This window comes from Delphinapterus leucas, chromosome 2, assembly GCF_059928025.1.
Source record: "Delphinapterus leucas isolate spDelLeu-1000000601 "Yukka" chromosome 2, BTC_Dleu_Yukka2, whole genome shotgun sequence".
Taxonomy (NCBI): domain Eukaryota; kingdom Metazoa; phylum Chordata; class Mammalia; order Artiodactyla; family Monodontidae; genus Delphinapterus; species Delphinapterus leucas.
The window spans coordinates 118,688,287-118,705,944 of NC_143130.1; the positions used below are offsets into that span (position 1 = coordinate 118,688,287).

The 17,658-nt window shown below is 34.5% G+C and overlaps 1 protein-coding gene across 7 annotated transcripts in view; it reads right to left on the reverse strand.

Moving 5' to 3' along the window:
* RALGAPA1 (Ral GTPase activating protein catalytic subunit alpha 1) overlaps positions 1–17,658 on the reverse strand; it is a 228,532-nt gene that overhangs the window by 39,700 nt on the left and 171,174 nt on the right. For all 7 annotated transcript variants that reach the window (XR_016392164.1, XM_089907599.1, XM_022570707.3 and 4 more), the window contains 2 exons: positions 11,521–11,644; positions 3,184–3,339 (listed from right to left, as the gene is read on the reverse strand). Coding sequence is in view for 6 of the 7 variants with exons in the window: in XM_089907599.1 (XP_089763725.1) it covers positions 3,184–3,339; positions 11,521–11,644 (280 nt within the window). In the remaining variant the exon portion in view is untranslated. The remainder of the gene's footprint in view (positions 1–3,183; positions 3,340–11,520; positions 11,645–17,658) is intronic.

The following is a 17,658-nucleotide window of genomic DNA, read 5'->3' on the forward strand; positions in this document are numbered from 1 at the left end:
GAGCATCGGAGAATCAATCATTGAAGGCAAAATAAAACTTTATTTTTCTTATTCTTAATTAATCTAACACATAACAGTTTGTTCAAGATTATAAATGGCAACAATGTATTTGATAATGTATGCTTATGTATACACATGGTTATGTATAAGTGAAATAAATGATAGCAATGACACAAGGGATAGGAGGGAAGAATTGTGCTATTAATATGCTATTAATAATAGCATATTGTGCTATTATAAGGTACTTGCAGTGAACCAGTATAGTATTATTTGAAAGTGGACTTAGATTAGTTGTAAATGTATAGTACAAACTCTAGGGCAAGAACTGGAAAAAAATTTAAAAAGAAAAAAAATATAAATGATATGCTAAGAAAGGAGAGAAAATGGAATCGTAAAATGCTCATTTATAACCACAAATGGCAGAAAAAATGTAAAATAATCCAATTATATTAATGATCACTTTAAATGTCAATGGTATATACAGAGATTGTCAGAGCTGATCAAAAAAAACAAGCCCCAACTGTGTGAGGCTTGAAACCAACTTTACAAGAAACCAACTTTAAATACAAAGATACATATAGATTAAAAGTAAAGGGATGGAGAAAGATATACCATGATACCACTAATAAGAAAGTGGGAATAGCTATACTAATTTTAGAAAGAGCACACTTCAGAGCAAGGAAAGTTATCAGGGATAAAGAGTGGCATAATCTAATGATTAAGAGGTCAGTATTCTAAGAAGACATAACCAATCCTTAAGGTGTATATGCCTAACAACAGAGTGCCAAAATATGTGAGGCAAAAACTGATAGAACTGCAAGGAAAATAAAAGAATCCACTATTATAGTTGGAGACTTTAATACCCCTCTCAGAAAAGAAGAGATCCAAGCAGGTAGAAAATTGGTAAGGATATAGTTGAACTCAACAGCTCCATCAATCAACTGAATATAACTGACATTCATAGACTATTTCATTCAACAATAGCAGATAACACATTCTTCCCAGACTCACATGGAACATTCACTAGATAGACTACATCTGGGCCATAAAATACACCTTAAAAAATTTAAAAAAATAGAAATCATATGATGTCTGCTCTCAGACCATAATGGAATTAAACTAGAAATCAATAACAAAAAGATAGCTGGTAAAGCCCAAAATACTTGGAAATTGAACACCACAGCTCTAAGTACCACGTGGGTCAAAGAATTCTCATGAGAAAATAAAAAATATTTTGAACAAAGTGAAAATGAAAAAGTTCTGGAAATGGATACTTGTGATGGTTCTACAACACTGTAAATGTACTTTATACCAAAGAACTGTACATTTAAAAATGGTTAAAATGATAAATTTTGTTTTATATATATTTTTCCACAATAAAAAATTTTCTATACTTATAGATGAAATAAACTATTAGCGTTCAAGGTTTAATCCCTCAACATTCTCTAATAAATCCAGTACTTAAACATTTCACCATTTAAGGGTATAATTTTAATTAGAACTCAACCATTTAACAACTCTTAAATGGTGTTATCTCCAAAATTAATTTTGCTATGATAATGGATTGTTAAACATCCATTTCAGACTCTTCTTAAATAATTAAGGACAGACCTTTGTGACTGTTGTGAAGGAAATAAGAAACCTTACTTATTTGAGATATTTCTACAAAGGCTGCAGGAATAAAATTTCAAGTACCTTTTAACCATCAGGTTTAATATACTGAAGTAAAAATATCCTGATATGTTTCTTTAAAAAAAAATTTCAACAAAAAATGATATACTTTGTTCTGCTCTTATATTTGCAATTGAAAATACTATTAATTTTAGACTCTTTTGAAAAGGAAAAGAGGGTTTCCTTTTGCTCCGGGGTTTAAAAGTTGTATCCATGAAGCCATGAAAATGAAGATCACTGCCAAGTCCTAATGTTTAACATAATTTATCTTTTTGTACTATACTCATAATTGCCTCTAATTTGAGTATGGCTTATTTTCATACAAATTTAAAATGAGGTGATGGAAGAAAGTGCTTAATTGAAGTTTTAACGAAGTTTTACTCCAATCCAACTCTTCACCATTTTCTTGTCAGTATTCATGTCTCATTCTGTACTTCTAAAAACTACATGCCAAGATATTCTATAGCAAATCTGTTACTAAATATACTTACTTTCCTACACATCAATTACCTCCATCTTTACTACACATTCAAATCTAATCAGCATCCATATATTAGTTGTTCTAACCATTACTCATTTAGTAGGCAATTTCCAACAGTATTCTAAAATGTAAACAAAAGGCATCAAGGGTACTGAATCAGTCTTATAAAATATTTGAGAGGAATTCTGAAGTTCCTTTTCAAAAGAGTATAAGGATAACACTGTTTTCATAGGCTATTAATGAAGTATGAAGAGATTCGATATCAGGCAACATGATAACAGAGTACCAAGTAAAATGATCTATGATATTTAGTTGGTTACATTCAGTAGTAGTTTTGAGTAAATTGAGGAGTAGGAAGAAGAAGAGAAGATAAAGAAATGTTGGACAAGGTTTCACTTTAAAAAAATGTTTCTTCCTAAAAAAATTAAACATGGATTGAACACACACAACTTTATTCTGAGGTATGTCTGTGTCACTAGAGTGATTTTTGAATGCTGGTGCCGGCTACAGCAAAATGGTGGTGTAGGTTTTAAAAGACATGGGCCATCAAAACCATTCCACTATATCTCCCATAAATATTCTAAGGCAGTAAAGTCTATTTTAATGAATTAATGCTTATTTTATCTGCTATATTAGTTTTAGTTAAAATTTATGAGAGAGCACGTTATATTTTAAGTGATTTGTAATAATTTACATTTTAATTTTTTTCCTCTCCGTCAATCAATATAAACGTTATATCTCTCCGTGTGTGGGGTCTTGAATTATAATTTCACCAATCTGAACATTTACGGAAGTTTTTCAATTTGTCAGATGCCCATTTTCTTGAAGGCAAATGCTTTGTTAAGACTATAACTTTCAATCATATCATTAAGGAAAACAGAGTTTACTCTGCAACAATACTGTTTCTGAAGACACTACTGGGTGAAGAAAGGAGTACTCAGAAATAGTTCTTGATCAATTAGATGACTTGCTTACATATTTTATGTATTACTAAGATTTTAACTCTGAGCACTTTTTTTCTTAGCACTTACTTTTTTGGTCAAAGAGTCATCAGAATCAGAAGGCATTCTTGTTGATACGTGAAATATTACTTCAACTGTAGAGGTAGCAAAATATGGTGTGGTCAATCCAGTGCTTTTATTTCTTTGTAGTCCTCCCATGAAACCACAATGGTTTGTAAGATTTACCTAGAAGCAATGAAAAGACACATAATATTAATTAACTAAACAAAACTAAAAACCTCACTATGGAAAAAGACTCAAATTTCTCACTTTGCAAAAACATGAGGAATGAAGTCTTCTGCATGTTATCAACTATGGCTTGACCCAGAATTATTAGTTAGAACTATTCAAGTCACACTGGTAGATTTTCTTAGGTATTTGAGGGTCCCTAATTAGTAGGAACTAATTAGCAAAGAAATCAATCGCTGTACACTATGCATCTCTTGTTAGGCTACGAGGTGCTAAATGGTAAGGGCTGTGTGGGCCGCCGAGGGCAGAGAGTAAAAACCAAGTGGCAAAAATCAAGACTGGAAATGATCTGAGGATAAGTTAAAACAGTAATGTCACTTTGATAAAACGATTAATTGTGTCATATTTACTCATTGAAATTGGCTTCCTAATTATTAGTACCTATCATAGCCCAGAACAAAAATACAAAAATGTAGAACTTAACTACACTTCAAATGCATTAAAAAAAATACAAATTAATCTGTGCAAAGTCTTTTTCCTGATTATAAATATATTTACTATCAGGATTGTTGCACTGGACGATATCCCCTGGATTTGTGTGATGCAAAGAAGCCAGCAACTTGTGTTCATTGTAGAAAATCAAAGAAACATTGTAAAGAAAAAACAAAATATTGTAAAGAAAACAAAATTTAAACACTGCTTGTATTTATCCATTCAGAGAAACCAGTTATGCACCTGCTTGTAAAAAACAAAATATAAATATGTGAAAAAGTGGAAACCTATAAAAAGCAAATTTCTGCACTGTGTGAACTGAACACATCTCAACTATCAATATCAGTTACTAATGGCTGAATGTATGAATAACAAGTTAGTTTTTATGCCATTATTACAAGATTTCCTCAATCATTTATATTTTAAATTTATTTTTTAACTCAGTAATACATTCATACAATTAAAAGTTCAAAAGATACAGCAAAATTTTTCCTTCCATATCTCTCATCTCTAGCTACTCAGTTCCACTCCAAGAAAGCAATTTAAGTATGCTTGCAAAAATGTTCTCTATATACAATTAAAAATTTAAAGGTATGTATGCACATATACACATGTATGTATGTACACATGTGCACAAACAACACGGATACACAATGTTCTGCACCTTGCTTTTTTGCATTTAAAATACCTTGAAAAATACTCCTTATTATTAAGTAAAGAGCCTTCTCATTTTTTTTTTCATGGCTTCACATAAGTCCCTTTTCTTGATGTACAATAATTTACCTAGCGCTCTACTTGACGGATATTTAGGCTTTCCCAATCTTTTACTATTACAGTCAATGCTACAATGAATAACACTGAACACAAGTCATGCTGCATTTGTGAAAGCAGATCTGTAGGACAGATAGTCAAAAGTAGAAATGTAAGTCAAAGGGCATGTGCACATCTAATTTTGAAACTGACTACCAAATTGCTCTCCATAGATGGTACCAACAGTGCATGAGAGTGCCTGTTTCCCTCATATGCTCTCAAATATATTAACAAACTTTATGACCTTTGCTAATCTGTTATGTTAAAAAATGGTATCTTAGTGTACATTTTTGTTCTGTTTTGTTTTAGTGAGAAAGTTATTTACTTTCAGGTCAATTCTCTGATTATGTAAAGGAGAAAGTCTCAGTTTAGTGCTCCTTTGCTATAAATAATTCTGTAACACTTGCAGATCTCTATTTTTTAATTAAACGTTTTATCTGGAGGTAATTATAGATTTACACAGTTTTAAGAAATAATAAGGAGATTCTATGTACCCTTTACCCAGATTCCCCAAAGCAATCACATTATAACCAGGATACTGATATTGACATGATTCAGAGACAACATTTTCATCACCACAAGGATCCCGTGTTGCCCTGTTACATGAGCAACACTCACTTCTGTCCTACCCTACCCTCCTTTTTAACCCCTGGCAATCACTAACCTGTTCTTTACTACTAAAACTGTCATTCCAAGAATGTTATGTAAGTGGAATTATTTGGCATGTAACCTTTCCAAGCATTTGGAGATTTTGCCATTATCTTTCTGTTCATGATTTCAAGTTTGATCCTACTGTATATGGAGAAAACACTGTATGATTTAAATGCTTTTAAACTTGCTGAAGTTTGTTTTAATGGCCCATATATGGCCTACCTTGGTGTATGTTCCATGGGCACTTGAAAATAATATGTATTATGGTATTGGTGGGTGGAGCGTTCTATAAATGGCAATTAGATCCTGTTGGTTGTTGGTGGTGTTGAGTCCTTCTATATACTTGCTGATTTTCTGTCTACTTCTCTCAGTTGTTGAGAGAGGGGTGAAATCTCCATTTATAATTGTGAATTTATCTATTTCTTCTTTCAGTTCTATCAGCTTTGCTTCAGATATTTTGCAGTTCTGTTGTTTGCTGCACACACATTTAGGATTGTTAAGTCTTCTTAGTGGACTGACCCTTTTATCACTGTTATATAATGTCCCCTCATCTCTCGTAGTTTTCTTTGCTCTGAAGCCTACCTTATCTAATATTAATTCAGCCACTCTGGCGTTCCTTTGATTAAGGTTTGCACAATATAATTTTTTCTATCCATGTACTTTCTACCAGCCTATATTGTTATATTTGAAGTGAGTTTCTTTTACAAAGCATATAGGTGAGTCATGTTTATTTATTATTATTTTTTTTTGCGGTACGCAGGCCTCTCCCTGCTGTGGCCTCTCCCGTTGCGGAGCACAGGCTCCGGACGCGCAGGCTCAGCGGCCATGGCTCACAGGCCTAGCCGCTCCGCGGCATGTGGGATCTTCCCAGACCAGGGCACGAACCCGTGTCCCCCGCCTCGGCAGGCAGACTCTCAACCACTGCGCCAACAGGGAAGCCCTGAGTCACGTTTTTTAATCCACTCTGCCAATTTATTTTTATTTTTTAATAATTATTTATTTATTTATTTTTGGCTATGTTGGGTCTTCATTGCTGCATGTGGGCTTTCTCTAGTTGCGGCGAGCGGGGGCTACTCTTCGCGGTGGTACGTGGGCTTCTCATTGCGGTGGCTTCTCTTGTTGTGGAGCACGGGCTCTAGGTGCATGGGCTTCGGTAGTTGTGGCTCGCGGGCTCCACAGCACAGGCTCAGTAGTTGTGGCACACGGGCTTAGTTGCTCCGTGGCATGTGGATCTTCCCGGCCCAGGGCTTGAACCTGTGTCCCCTGCATTGGCAGGCAGATTCTTAACCACTGCGCCACCAGGGAAGCCCCACTCTAACTATTTTTAATTGGTATATTTACATCATTCATATTTCCTGTAATGACTAATACGTTAGAGCTTAAGCTCACCATTTTATTTTTTGTTTTCTGTTTATTTTCTGTTTTATTTTTCTTGCCCTCTATGGATTACTTGAACATATTCTAGAATTCCATTTTTATTTATCATTTTTTGTACTTTTGTTATATGTTTTGTTATATGTTATATGTTTTTTACTGGTTGTTCTTGGTATTATACTGTATGTACATACCTTATCACAGTCTACTGATGTTGACATTTTACCAGTTTGAGGGAAATATAGAAACCCTACCTCACTTTATGTCCTTTTACCCTCCCTTGTTTGTAATATAATGTAATATAATGAATATTTTCATGGCATTACATTTATTTATTTATTTTTTTGCAGCATGTGGGATCTTAGTTCCCTGACCAAGGATCGAACCCGTGCTCCCAGTATTGGGAGCGTGGAGTCTTAACCACTGGACTGCCAGGGAAGTCCCTGTCATTACATTTAGAAACACATCAGGTAGTAAAATAATTTTTGCATCAACCATCAAACATAATTAAGAAAAGTCAAGAGGAGAAGTAAATTTAGTGTATTTACCCATATTTTTTCTTGCCATGCTCTTTCTTCCTGATGTTCCAAAGTTCCTTCTATCATCTCATTTCTGTTAACAGAACTTCTGTCAGTGGTTCTTTTAGGGCAGGTCTGCTGGCAACAAATTCTCTAAGTTTTCCTTCATCTGAGAATGTTGTGCTTCATTCCTTAGCTAACTATAGGATTCTGGGTTGACAGTTTTTTTCTTTTAACATTTGAAAAATATTACCTCCTCTGGCCACCACAGTTTCTGATGAGAAATTCACTATCATTCTAATTGTACCCATATAGATAGGTACAAGTTTCCTCTGGATGCTTTCGAAATTTTTTTGCCTTTAGTTTTCAGAAGTTTAATTATGATGTGTCTTAGTATGGATCTCCTTCCATATATCCTATTGGGTTTTCACCAGGTTCTTCAATCTGTAGCTTTATTAGCTTTATTTTTCTTGCCAAATTTGGGAAGTTTTCAACATTATCTCTCAAAGTAGTTTTCAGACCCAACCTCTTTCTCCTCTCCTTCTGGGACTCACAATAACAGGAGTGTTAGATTTTTTGTCATAGCCCCACAGGTCTGTTCATTGCTCTGTTCACCATCTTTATGTCTATTCTCTCTCTGCTGTTCAGATTAACTTTTACTGTTCTATGCTCCAATTTACTAATTCTTTCTGTACCCTCATCTCCACCTGACTCTGTTGCTGGGCCAATCTACTGAGTTTTTTATTTCAGTTATTATATTTTCAATTCTAAAATTTCCATTTAGTTGTTTGTATCTTGTATTTCTTTGCACAGACTTTCTATTTTTCATTTGTTTCAACTGTGTTCCTAACTGCTTGTTGAAGCATTTCTAATATAGTCACTTTAAAATCTTTGTCATCTTGGTGTTGGCATCTATTGCCTTCTTTTCATTCAGTTTGAGACCTTCCTGGTCTTTGGTATGAGTTTTGGTTGAAGCCTGGACATTTTCATATTATGAGACCATGAATCTTATTTAAACCTACTGTTTTAGTTGGCTGTTTTGCAACACAGCTCTGGAGAAGCGGGGGCTTTCAGCCTCATTATGGCCAGGTGGAGGTAGGAGTTCTGACTTCCTATGTGGTATCCACTGACACAGCAGTGGAGGTGGTCTCATTATCACTGGGTGATGGTGAAAGGCCTAATTCTCCACTAGACCTCCTCTGACTCCAGTGTAGAGGGGGAGAGGCACCTCATTATGCCTGGGTGGGGCCGAAATTCCAGGTTCCTCATGCAGTATCCACTGACACTGTGGTGTTAGACATGGATGGGGGACTTGTTACCAGTTGGCAGAGATGAAACTCTTAGCTTTCTATTTGGTCTTCTCTGATACTATCTTACTCCAGGGTGATGTTCAGGATGCCTCATTATAGTCATTTATTTATTGACTGACTGATTGATTTTTGGCTGCGTTGGGTCTTCACTGCTGCACGCAGGCTTTCTCTAGTTGCAGTGAGCGGGCTTCTCATTGCAGTGGCTTCTCTTGTTGCGGAGCATGGGCTCTAGGCACGTGGGCTTCAGTGGTTGTGGCACGTGGGCTCAGTAGCTGTGGCTCGCAGGCTCTAGAGCACAGGCTCAGTAGTTGTGTTGCACAGGCTTAGTTGCTCCGCGGCATGTGGGATCTTCCCAAACCAGGGCTTGAACCCGTGTCCCCTGCACTGGCAGGTGGATTCTTAACCACTGTGCTACCAGGGAATTCCCCTCATTATAGTCTTGTAAGGGTAGAAGTCTAGGCTTCCTAACCCACTTTTGTTGTCAGAGGTGGGGATGAGGGTCACAGTATTTTCTGTGGTGTTTGGTTGGCATAGAGCAGTTACTGTTTAAATGTTTTCTGTCTTTCCAGGTTGCTCCTTTCCTGATCCTTTGGTTAGAAAGAGTAGGCTTTTGTTGGGTTTTTTTTTGTCCTGTGCTTGTTGATATTTCTAGGTTGCTGGCTTCTTCAACTCCAAGTCCAAGATATATGAGGCAAAAAGAAAACCTGAGAACTCACCATCATGTCATTCCTTGGTCCTGAAGTCCTGTTGGTCTATCTTCTTTTCTCCAACGAACCCGTGTCCCCTGCATTGGCAGGCAGATTCTCAACCACTGCGCCACCAGGGAAGCCCTTGCCTGACTTTTTGATTCTAGCCAACCTAATGGGTGTGAAGTGGTATCTCACTGTGATTTTGATTTCCATTTCTCTGATAATGATGTCAAACATTTTTTCATGTACTTACTGATCACCTGTATATCTTCTTTGGAAAAATGCTTATTCCGATCCTTTAGCCATTTTTAAATTGGGTTGCCTTCTAATTATTGTTTTGGTGAGTTCTTTGTATATTTTAGATACAAGTCCCTTATCACATATATGACTTGCAATTATTTTCTCCAATTCTGTGGGTTATCTTTTCACTTTGTTAATGGTGCCCTTTGATGCACAAAAGTTTACATTTTGATGAAGTCCAATTTAGTTATTTTCCTTTGTTGCTCATGTTTTAGTGTCATATCTAAGAATACCTTTTATTTGTTAGTTATGTCTCAATAAAGCTGGAAAAAAAGAATCCACTGCCAAATTCAAGGTCATAAAGATTTACCCCTATATAGTCTTCTAAGAATTTTACAGTTTTAGCTCTTACATTTAGGTCTTTGATCCATTTTGAGTTAATTTTTGTATACAGTGTGAGGTAAGATTCCAACTTCATTCTTTTGCTTGCAGCTATCCAGCTACTCCAACACCATCTGTTGAAAGGACTTTCTCCACTGGATGGTCTTGGCACCCTTGTTGAAAATCAGCTGACAACAGACGTGTGAGTTTATTTCTGGAATCTCAATTCTATTTCATTAATTGATATATGTATCCTTAGAGCAAGTAACTTGCTGTTTGATTAGAGCTGCTTTGTACTAAGTTTTGAAATCAGGAAGTGTGAGTACTCCTAATTTGTTCTTTTTCAAATGTCCCTTGCTTTTACTAATACTTTTCTAGTTTGTTTTTTTAACAGGACATATATTTATAACATTTCTTTACACTTTCCAAACCACTTTCACATACATAATCTCAAATGAACTTCATATTATATATCTGTTGGGTAAAAAAGCACACTGCTTTTGACAAATAAGCAAAAGGCCAAGAGAACTCAAGTAACTCAGTGAAATAGCAGGTTAGATCAGCTATAAAAATATATATTGAATGCTAAAGGTTTATGCATTGGACACTGTGCAAGGACTGGGATTTAAAAAGAAAAAGCAGGAAGATGAAAGAGCCTGCCCTCTAGGAACTTACAGTCTAGTGTAGTGGTCTTCAATAATTTTGCTCATGTACTATCTATAAGAATATTGGGAAACTATGTATTAAATTGACAACTACGATGAAAATTGTCATCATAAGTTTAAGCTGTTACAAAAGATACAATTTCCAGTATACTGTATGTTATATCTATATACTTTAAATATATTTTCATCAAAATCTTAGAGCACAAATTTGGCTGATACAATATATATAAAATGTCTGCTGTTAATGACAAATCAATCAGCCACATCAAATTCACTTTCTGTTAGAACATGTCTGACTCATAATTTTACAATTTAAATAAACATACTAATACAAATCTCTATGACAAACACCTCACTTCTGAATTATAATTCTAAGATAGACAGATTTGGTTCAGGAACTTCAACATGAGTTGGTTGCCGGGTTGTTGGTTGCCGGGATGACAAAAAATACAGCACCTTTCAATACTTCCTGCTTTGCCATTAGAGACACTCTCTCTCAGGAACATGCCCTCTTGAATGAACTGTCCCTTTTTTGGGGCCAAACCTTCCAGGGCAATGCAGGATTCAGGTGAGTAATAGGTATGCCTTACTTTTACAAAGATGAAGAACAGAAAAGGAGAGGCAAGAGACTGTAGAAGGGTTCTCCGGAATTAATTGTAGTAAAGTTGAGGATCTAGGAAACTTATCTCCTCAAAACTAACCTAGCCAACATGCCCCCTAGAATCCTTGGGATAGCCCTAGGATATTCATATCTTCGTTTGAAGATCACTAGTCCAGCGGTCACAACTGTGAGGAAAATCCAGATCTTTTAAGTCTAGGAGTTTAGCACACTCTGACAATACAGTGAATGATAAAACAGTCAAAAACCTTCCTAAGTCCCAACTGCTGCTGTCTTTGTAGATGAGATATAAGGCAGAAACAATATCAAACCCATTGTTATGTTGTTGAGCCTCCTAAAATAATGCTTCCAAAATAAGCTAGAAAGAAAAATAAAACCATTGCTTCCAAATAGAAATAAAATGATATTTGTATAATTTAAAAACAATACCTCCCAACCAAGACCAGCTACAAAATCTTCATATGCTTGACTTCCTCCTGTATTGGTGAGAATGGAATGTTTGTCTTCTTGTCCTTCAGCAACATAAAATACTGCAATCTTGTGTGTCTCTCGGCTATAAAACAAAAGATTTCACCATTCACTTAATCATTAATTTATCCGTTCATTCATCCAATAATTAACTTCTAAATATGTGGCAATAAAAAGATGAAAATGAATTAAACCTTATAATCTACTAAGGGAGACAAGTAATTATAAGTAAAAAATTATAAAAGTTACAAAATTGCACTCAGAACAGAAGAAAAGGATGATTACTTCTGACTGAGAAACAGAGAGAAACTTAAAGGAGAAGGTAATATTAAGCTGGGTGAAGGTAAGTAAGATTTGACAAATGAAGGAGAGAAAGTATCAGGAAAGACACACAGGTGTGAATGCACAAAGCATCTGAAGAGCTGCCTGTTGTGCAATGTGTGGCTGAATCCCAGAGTTAAAGGGACTGTGTTTTAGAAATAAAATTAAGTAGGAGTACAGAGATGAGTGAGAAATGATCCATTTCTCCAAAGTACTTATAAGAAATGTATACACAAATATTATAAAAGTGTATGGAGTAACTGACAAGTTCTTAGATATTTTAGTTTTAGTTCTCCCTAAAATTACAAATGCTCATAAAAGCAAATTTCTTGTATGAAATTTGGCTTTCCAAGCTAACTAGAAAATAAACAATGACCCAAGCAAACAGCAACCGCCAACGTACTTTTGATTCAAAGACACAAAGTAGAAAGTAAAAGAAATAGAAGAAGATGCTATGCAAATAGTAACCAAGAGGGCCAGCATAGCTATACTAATATTAAACTTTTACATAAAAATGTTATAGGGAGTTCACAGAGAGACATCCTGGGGTGGAGTGGGGGGTTGGTTTGGGTGGGTGGGGTTCCTTTTTCCTTTTTCCTTTCTGTGTATGTCATTAATCTGACAATTCTCCCTCCTCCCCACTGGCCTGTCCCCATTCCTCGTATTTGTATGGTTCAAGCACTAAAGACACTCATTTCAGGAAAAAAAAAGTTATAAAAGATAAAGATATATTTCATAATGTTAAAGGTCCTTATAACAGGAAGATATGAAAATTAAAAACATATGCACCCAACAACAGAGCTTCAAAATACATGAAGCAAAATCAGACAGAAATGAAGGCAGAAATAGCTATTTCTATAATCATAGCTGGAGACTTCAATACCTCACTTTCAATAATGGACAAACAACTAAGAGAATATCAACAAGGAAACAGAAGACTTGAATAATAGTATAAAATACCTAAAGAACACTCCACCCAACAGTAGCAGAAAAACACATTCTCCTCAAGCAAACCTGGATTATCTTTCAGGATAGACCATATGGTAGGCCACAGAACAAGCCTCAATACATTTGAAATAACTGAAACCAAGCAAAGTATGTTTTCTAATCATAATAGAATAAAATTAGAAATCAATAAAAGAAGAAAATTTACAAATATGTAGAAATGAAAAGATATACTCCTAAATAAGTGATGGGTCAAAGAATAAATCTCAAGGGAAATTAGAAAAAAATCCTTAGAGATGAATGAAAATGAAAATATAATACAACAAAACTGATGGCATGCAGGTAAAGCAGGGCTCATTGGTAAATTTATGCACATAAATGCCTATATTAAAAAAAAGAAAAAGATCTCACATCAAAAACTAAACCTTCCACCTTAAGAAACTAGAAAAAGAAGAACAACTAAACTCAAAGCAAGCAGAAAGAGGACAATAATAAAGACTAGTGTGGAAATAAATGAAACACAAGAGAAAAATTTTAAATTGGTTCTTTGAGATGTTAAACAAAATCAACCTATAGCCAGAATGAGCAAGAAAAAAAATACTCAATTTACTAAAATCAGGAATGAAAGGAGAGACATCACTACATACCTTATAGAAACAAAAAGGATTATTAAGGAATACTATCAACAATTGTATGCCCAAAATCAGATAGTTAGATTAAATGGACAAATTCTTAGAAAGACACAAACTATTAAAACCAACTCAAGGGAAAATAGGATATCAGAATAGTTCAATAACAACTAAAGAAACTGAAATAGTATTCTGATTGAAAAGGAAGTAGTAAAACTACTTCCACTTGCAGATGAGATGACTCTGTGTATAGAAAATCCCAAGGAATCCACTAAAAAGCTATTAGAGCTAATAAATGACTTCAGAAAGGATTCAGGATATAATATCAACATAAGAAAATCAACTGTATTTTTATAAACTAACATGAACAATCCAAAAACAAAATTAAGAAAGCTATTTCTTTTATAATAGCATCAAAAATAATAAAAATACTTAGGTATATATTTAACACAAGTACACAACTGATACTCTGAAAGCTACATTGTTGAAAAAAATTAAAGATCTTAAAAAAATACCACATTCATGGACTGAAAAACTTAATATTGTTAAGATAATATTTCCTAAATTGATCTACAAATTTAATGCAAGTGCTGTCAAAGTCCCAGCTCCCTTTTTTTGTAGAAATTGATAAGCTGATCCTAAAATTCACAGGAAAATGCAAAAAATCGCAAATAGTCAAAATAATCTTGAAAAAGAAGAACAAAGTCAGAGGACTCATAATTCCCAATTTTAAAACCTACTACAAAACTACAGCACTCAATGGACTGTGGTACTACCACAGCAGAAACATATAGCTCTATATGGAATAGAATCTTGGGTCCTGAAATAAACCTTTATGTTTATCATCAATTGCTTTTTGCAACAGTACCAAGCCAATTCAATGGGGAAAAAAATAGTGTTTTCAGCAAACGGTGCTGAGGGAACTGGATATCTACAATGCAGTTGTAGATATCCAATGAAGTTGGATTCTTACCTCATACCATATACAGAAATTAAATTTAAAAGCATCATAGACCTAAAAATAAGGTCTAAAACTATGAAAGTCTCATAAAGAAGTTTACACAACTATAAAATGTCCGTGTAAAAGCTACATGAATGTTCACAGTAGCATTATTCATAAGAGCCGGAAAGTGAAGCTAATGCAAATGTCCATCAAGAGATGAATGGATAAACAAAATATAGGATATTCACACAATGGAATATTATTCAGGAATAAGAAGAAATGAAGTGCTGACACATGCTGCAACATGGATGAATTTTGAAAACACTGTGCTAAGAAGCCTGCCACAAAAGACCACATATGTTTGATTGCTATTACATGAAATATCCAGAATAGGCAAATCTATAGAGACAGAAAGTAGATTAGTGTTGTCCAGAGATGGGGAGTAGGGGGTGATGTTTGGGGGTAATAGAGAGTGACTGGTAATGGGTATGAGGTTTCTTTTTGAAGGAAATATTCTAAAATTAGATTGCTGTTATAGTTGTCTGTGAATATACTAAAAACATGTACACTTTAAATGAGTGAATCTTATGGTATGTGAATTACATCTCAATAAAGCTGTTAGAATTTAAGTTGGAAGTATGACCTACTATGTGTAAATTCTGATCCTGGCAGAAAGGGGACCTCTGTGTTCTCAATTTCCTAGGTGAAGGGCTATCAGCTAGAACTCATAAATCACAATTTATAAAATTGAGAAGAGTTGCATAGAAATGTTCACCTAATACTATATAAATCAAAAAGAGAAATACATGAGCCATATAGGAAAAACTAGAAAATAAATCTTTAAAATGCAAAAGTAAAAATGAAATCACCTTTATATTATCTGTCCTTTTTAAAATTTGAAAAAGCAGAGTTTAGCTGCTCTTTTATATCAAATTTTAATTTTTCAGCATTCCTTCTTATTTTTCTGCTTACTAACTACTTCTACTAAATGCTTGGTATATATTGATTGCCATTAGATTAGTATGTACCACAATAGTGAATGAGGTAAAAAGATTAGAAAAAATGAGATTACTGAACTTGCAGCCATAAATATTCTACAATATGTCCAGTACTGGCAAAATATTATGAGCTTACTACTGGAAAGTTCAAAGTGAAATATGCTAAGTTATAAGCACTTCTGATTCCCTGTATATACACTGCAATAGAAATAATAATACAAATAATTTGGAGATTTGAAATTTAAAAATCTGATGGTTCAACCATGAGGAATAGGAATCAGTTAATCTAGTCAAAGAAAACAAAGGATCTATAAATGGTCTGGAGAGATAAGACTATAAAGAAAGTAACTTTTCATTTTCTTCCGCCCTAATCCTCCAGACAAGTAATCAGGTTTGTTTCCAGGTTCTTGGCTTAAGAAGAAGCTCAAAGTTGCCTTACTGTCACATAATTAGAATGAATTTTTATCTGAACCCAATATGTTAGAAAAAGAAAGGAAACTTGTTTTCATTATTTAATTTGTTTAAAAAAGCAAAATAAATGTCATGTGTTCATGTGGTGTACAATATCAGAAAGAAAACCTATGCTGTCTCAAGGAAGATGTCCTTCATATATTCCAGGTACATATGAGAATGGAAGTAGTTTAGCAGGAGCCAAGAAGTAGAAAAGCATAAGGTAATGTAAAGAAACCATGAATAGCCAAGACTGGCTGGTATGGCCTGAGTTCTAGACTAAGGAGTCTGGTCAGGCACTGGGAAGTCACTAAGGAATAAAATAAAAATTTTACTTTAGAAAAATTATTCTCGTGGTGAATATTGTCTAGACGGTGAAGAGTTAGAAGATGAGAGAGTTGTTTTAACTCTCTCCGAAAGAAGTAATAAGGACATGAATCAAGAAGTTGGGAGTAGGAAAAGCAAAGAAGAGATAGAAATGAGAAATAATAAGAAAAAAGGACTGACATAATGATAAACACTAAGGGCAAGGGAAAGGAAATGGTCAAGTGTGGGTGATACTGAAATGGTACTTCTAAATATAATGGAGAAAATTAGGAGGAGGATGTTACTTGGGAAAGAACTGATGACCTGGAAACAGAAGTAAGGAGGCAGGGAAAAAATTGTAATAAGCAGCTACAAAATCATGACTGAGAATTAAGAGATAGGAGTACATGTGCAGAAAAGAATGGGGTTGAGAAGATATGAGAGATATCCCAGTGAGAAGGAAAACTATGTTAGGGGAGAAGGCAGCAGAAAATGAGCCAGTGAAGACAAACTAGAAATAACTAGTTTAGCAGGAGCCAAGTAGAAAAATATTAGGTAATGTAAAGAAACCATAAATAGCCAAGATTGGCTGGTATGGCCTGAGTTCTAGACTAAAGAGTTTGGTCAGCCATTTGGAAGTCACTAAAGAATAAAATAAAAATTTTACTTTAGACAGTTTTACTTTAGAACAAAGTAATTTAACATGACTTTAGAAGCCAGGGGAAAAGAACATTTTAAAGAGAGAACAGACAACAGTACTGAACTTTTAGGGGATATAATACTCAGGAGTTTTTAGGGCAGAAACTATTCTGTATTATATTGTAATGAGTATACATGTCATTATACATTTGTTAAAACTCATACAATGTACAACACCAAGAGTGAATCTAATATAAACTTCAGTTAATAATAATATATCAATATTGGCTCATCAATTTTAACAAATGTACCATACTGATACAAGATAAAAATAATAGGGGTAACTATGTATAGGGGGAAAGAGGGTATGTAGGAATGCTCTGTATTTTGCAATTGATTATCTTGTAAATCTAAAACAGCTGTAATTTTTTAAGTGCCTATTAAATTAATTGAATTTAATTAATTAGATCAATCAAGAAGGCTGAAGAGGATGGAGAAAACTTTAGACATGGTGGTCAGGATACCAACCTTCAAAAGGATAGTTTCAGTAGAACAGTAGAGGTCTGAGAACACATGGTGAGCAAGACAGCAAAAGAGGTATGATTTGTGCCCCCAATGACTTTGCTATCATCTAGTACCAAAGATAAATTATTATGGGGAAGAATTAGGATATGAGAACTCAGGGACTACTTAGAGGGTTTTAATTTTATAACTGTCTTGGAAAGAATATCTAAGAAATAATAATAATATTAATACAGTGTGATAAATACTATGACAGGAAGAGTGTTATTGGGATCTCTGAAAGCCCATGGAAGGATATCCAAACATAGGGTGGAAGGAACTGGGGAGGAAGGTAAGGGGTTAGCGG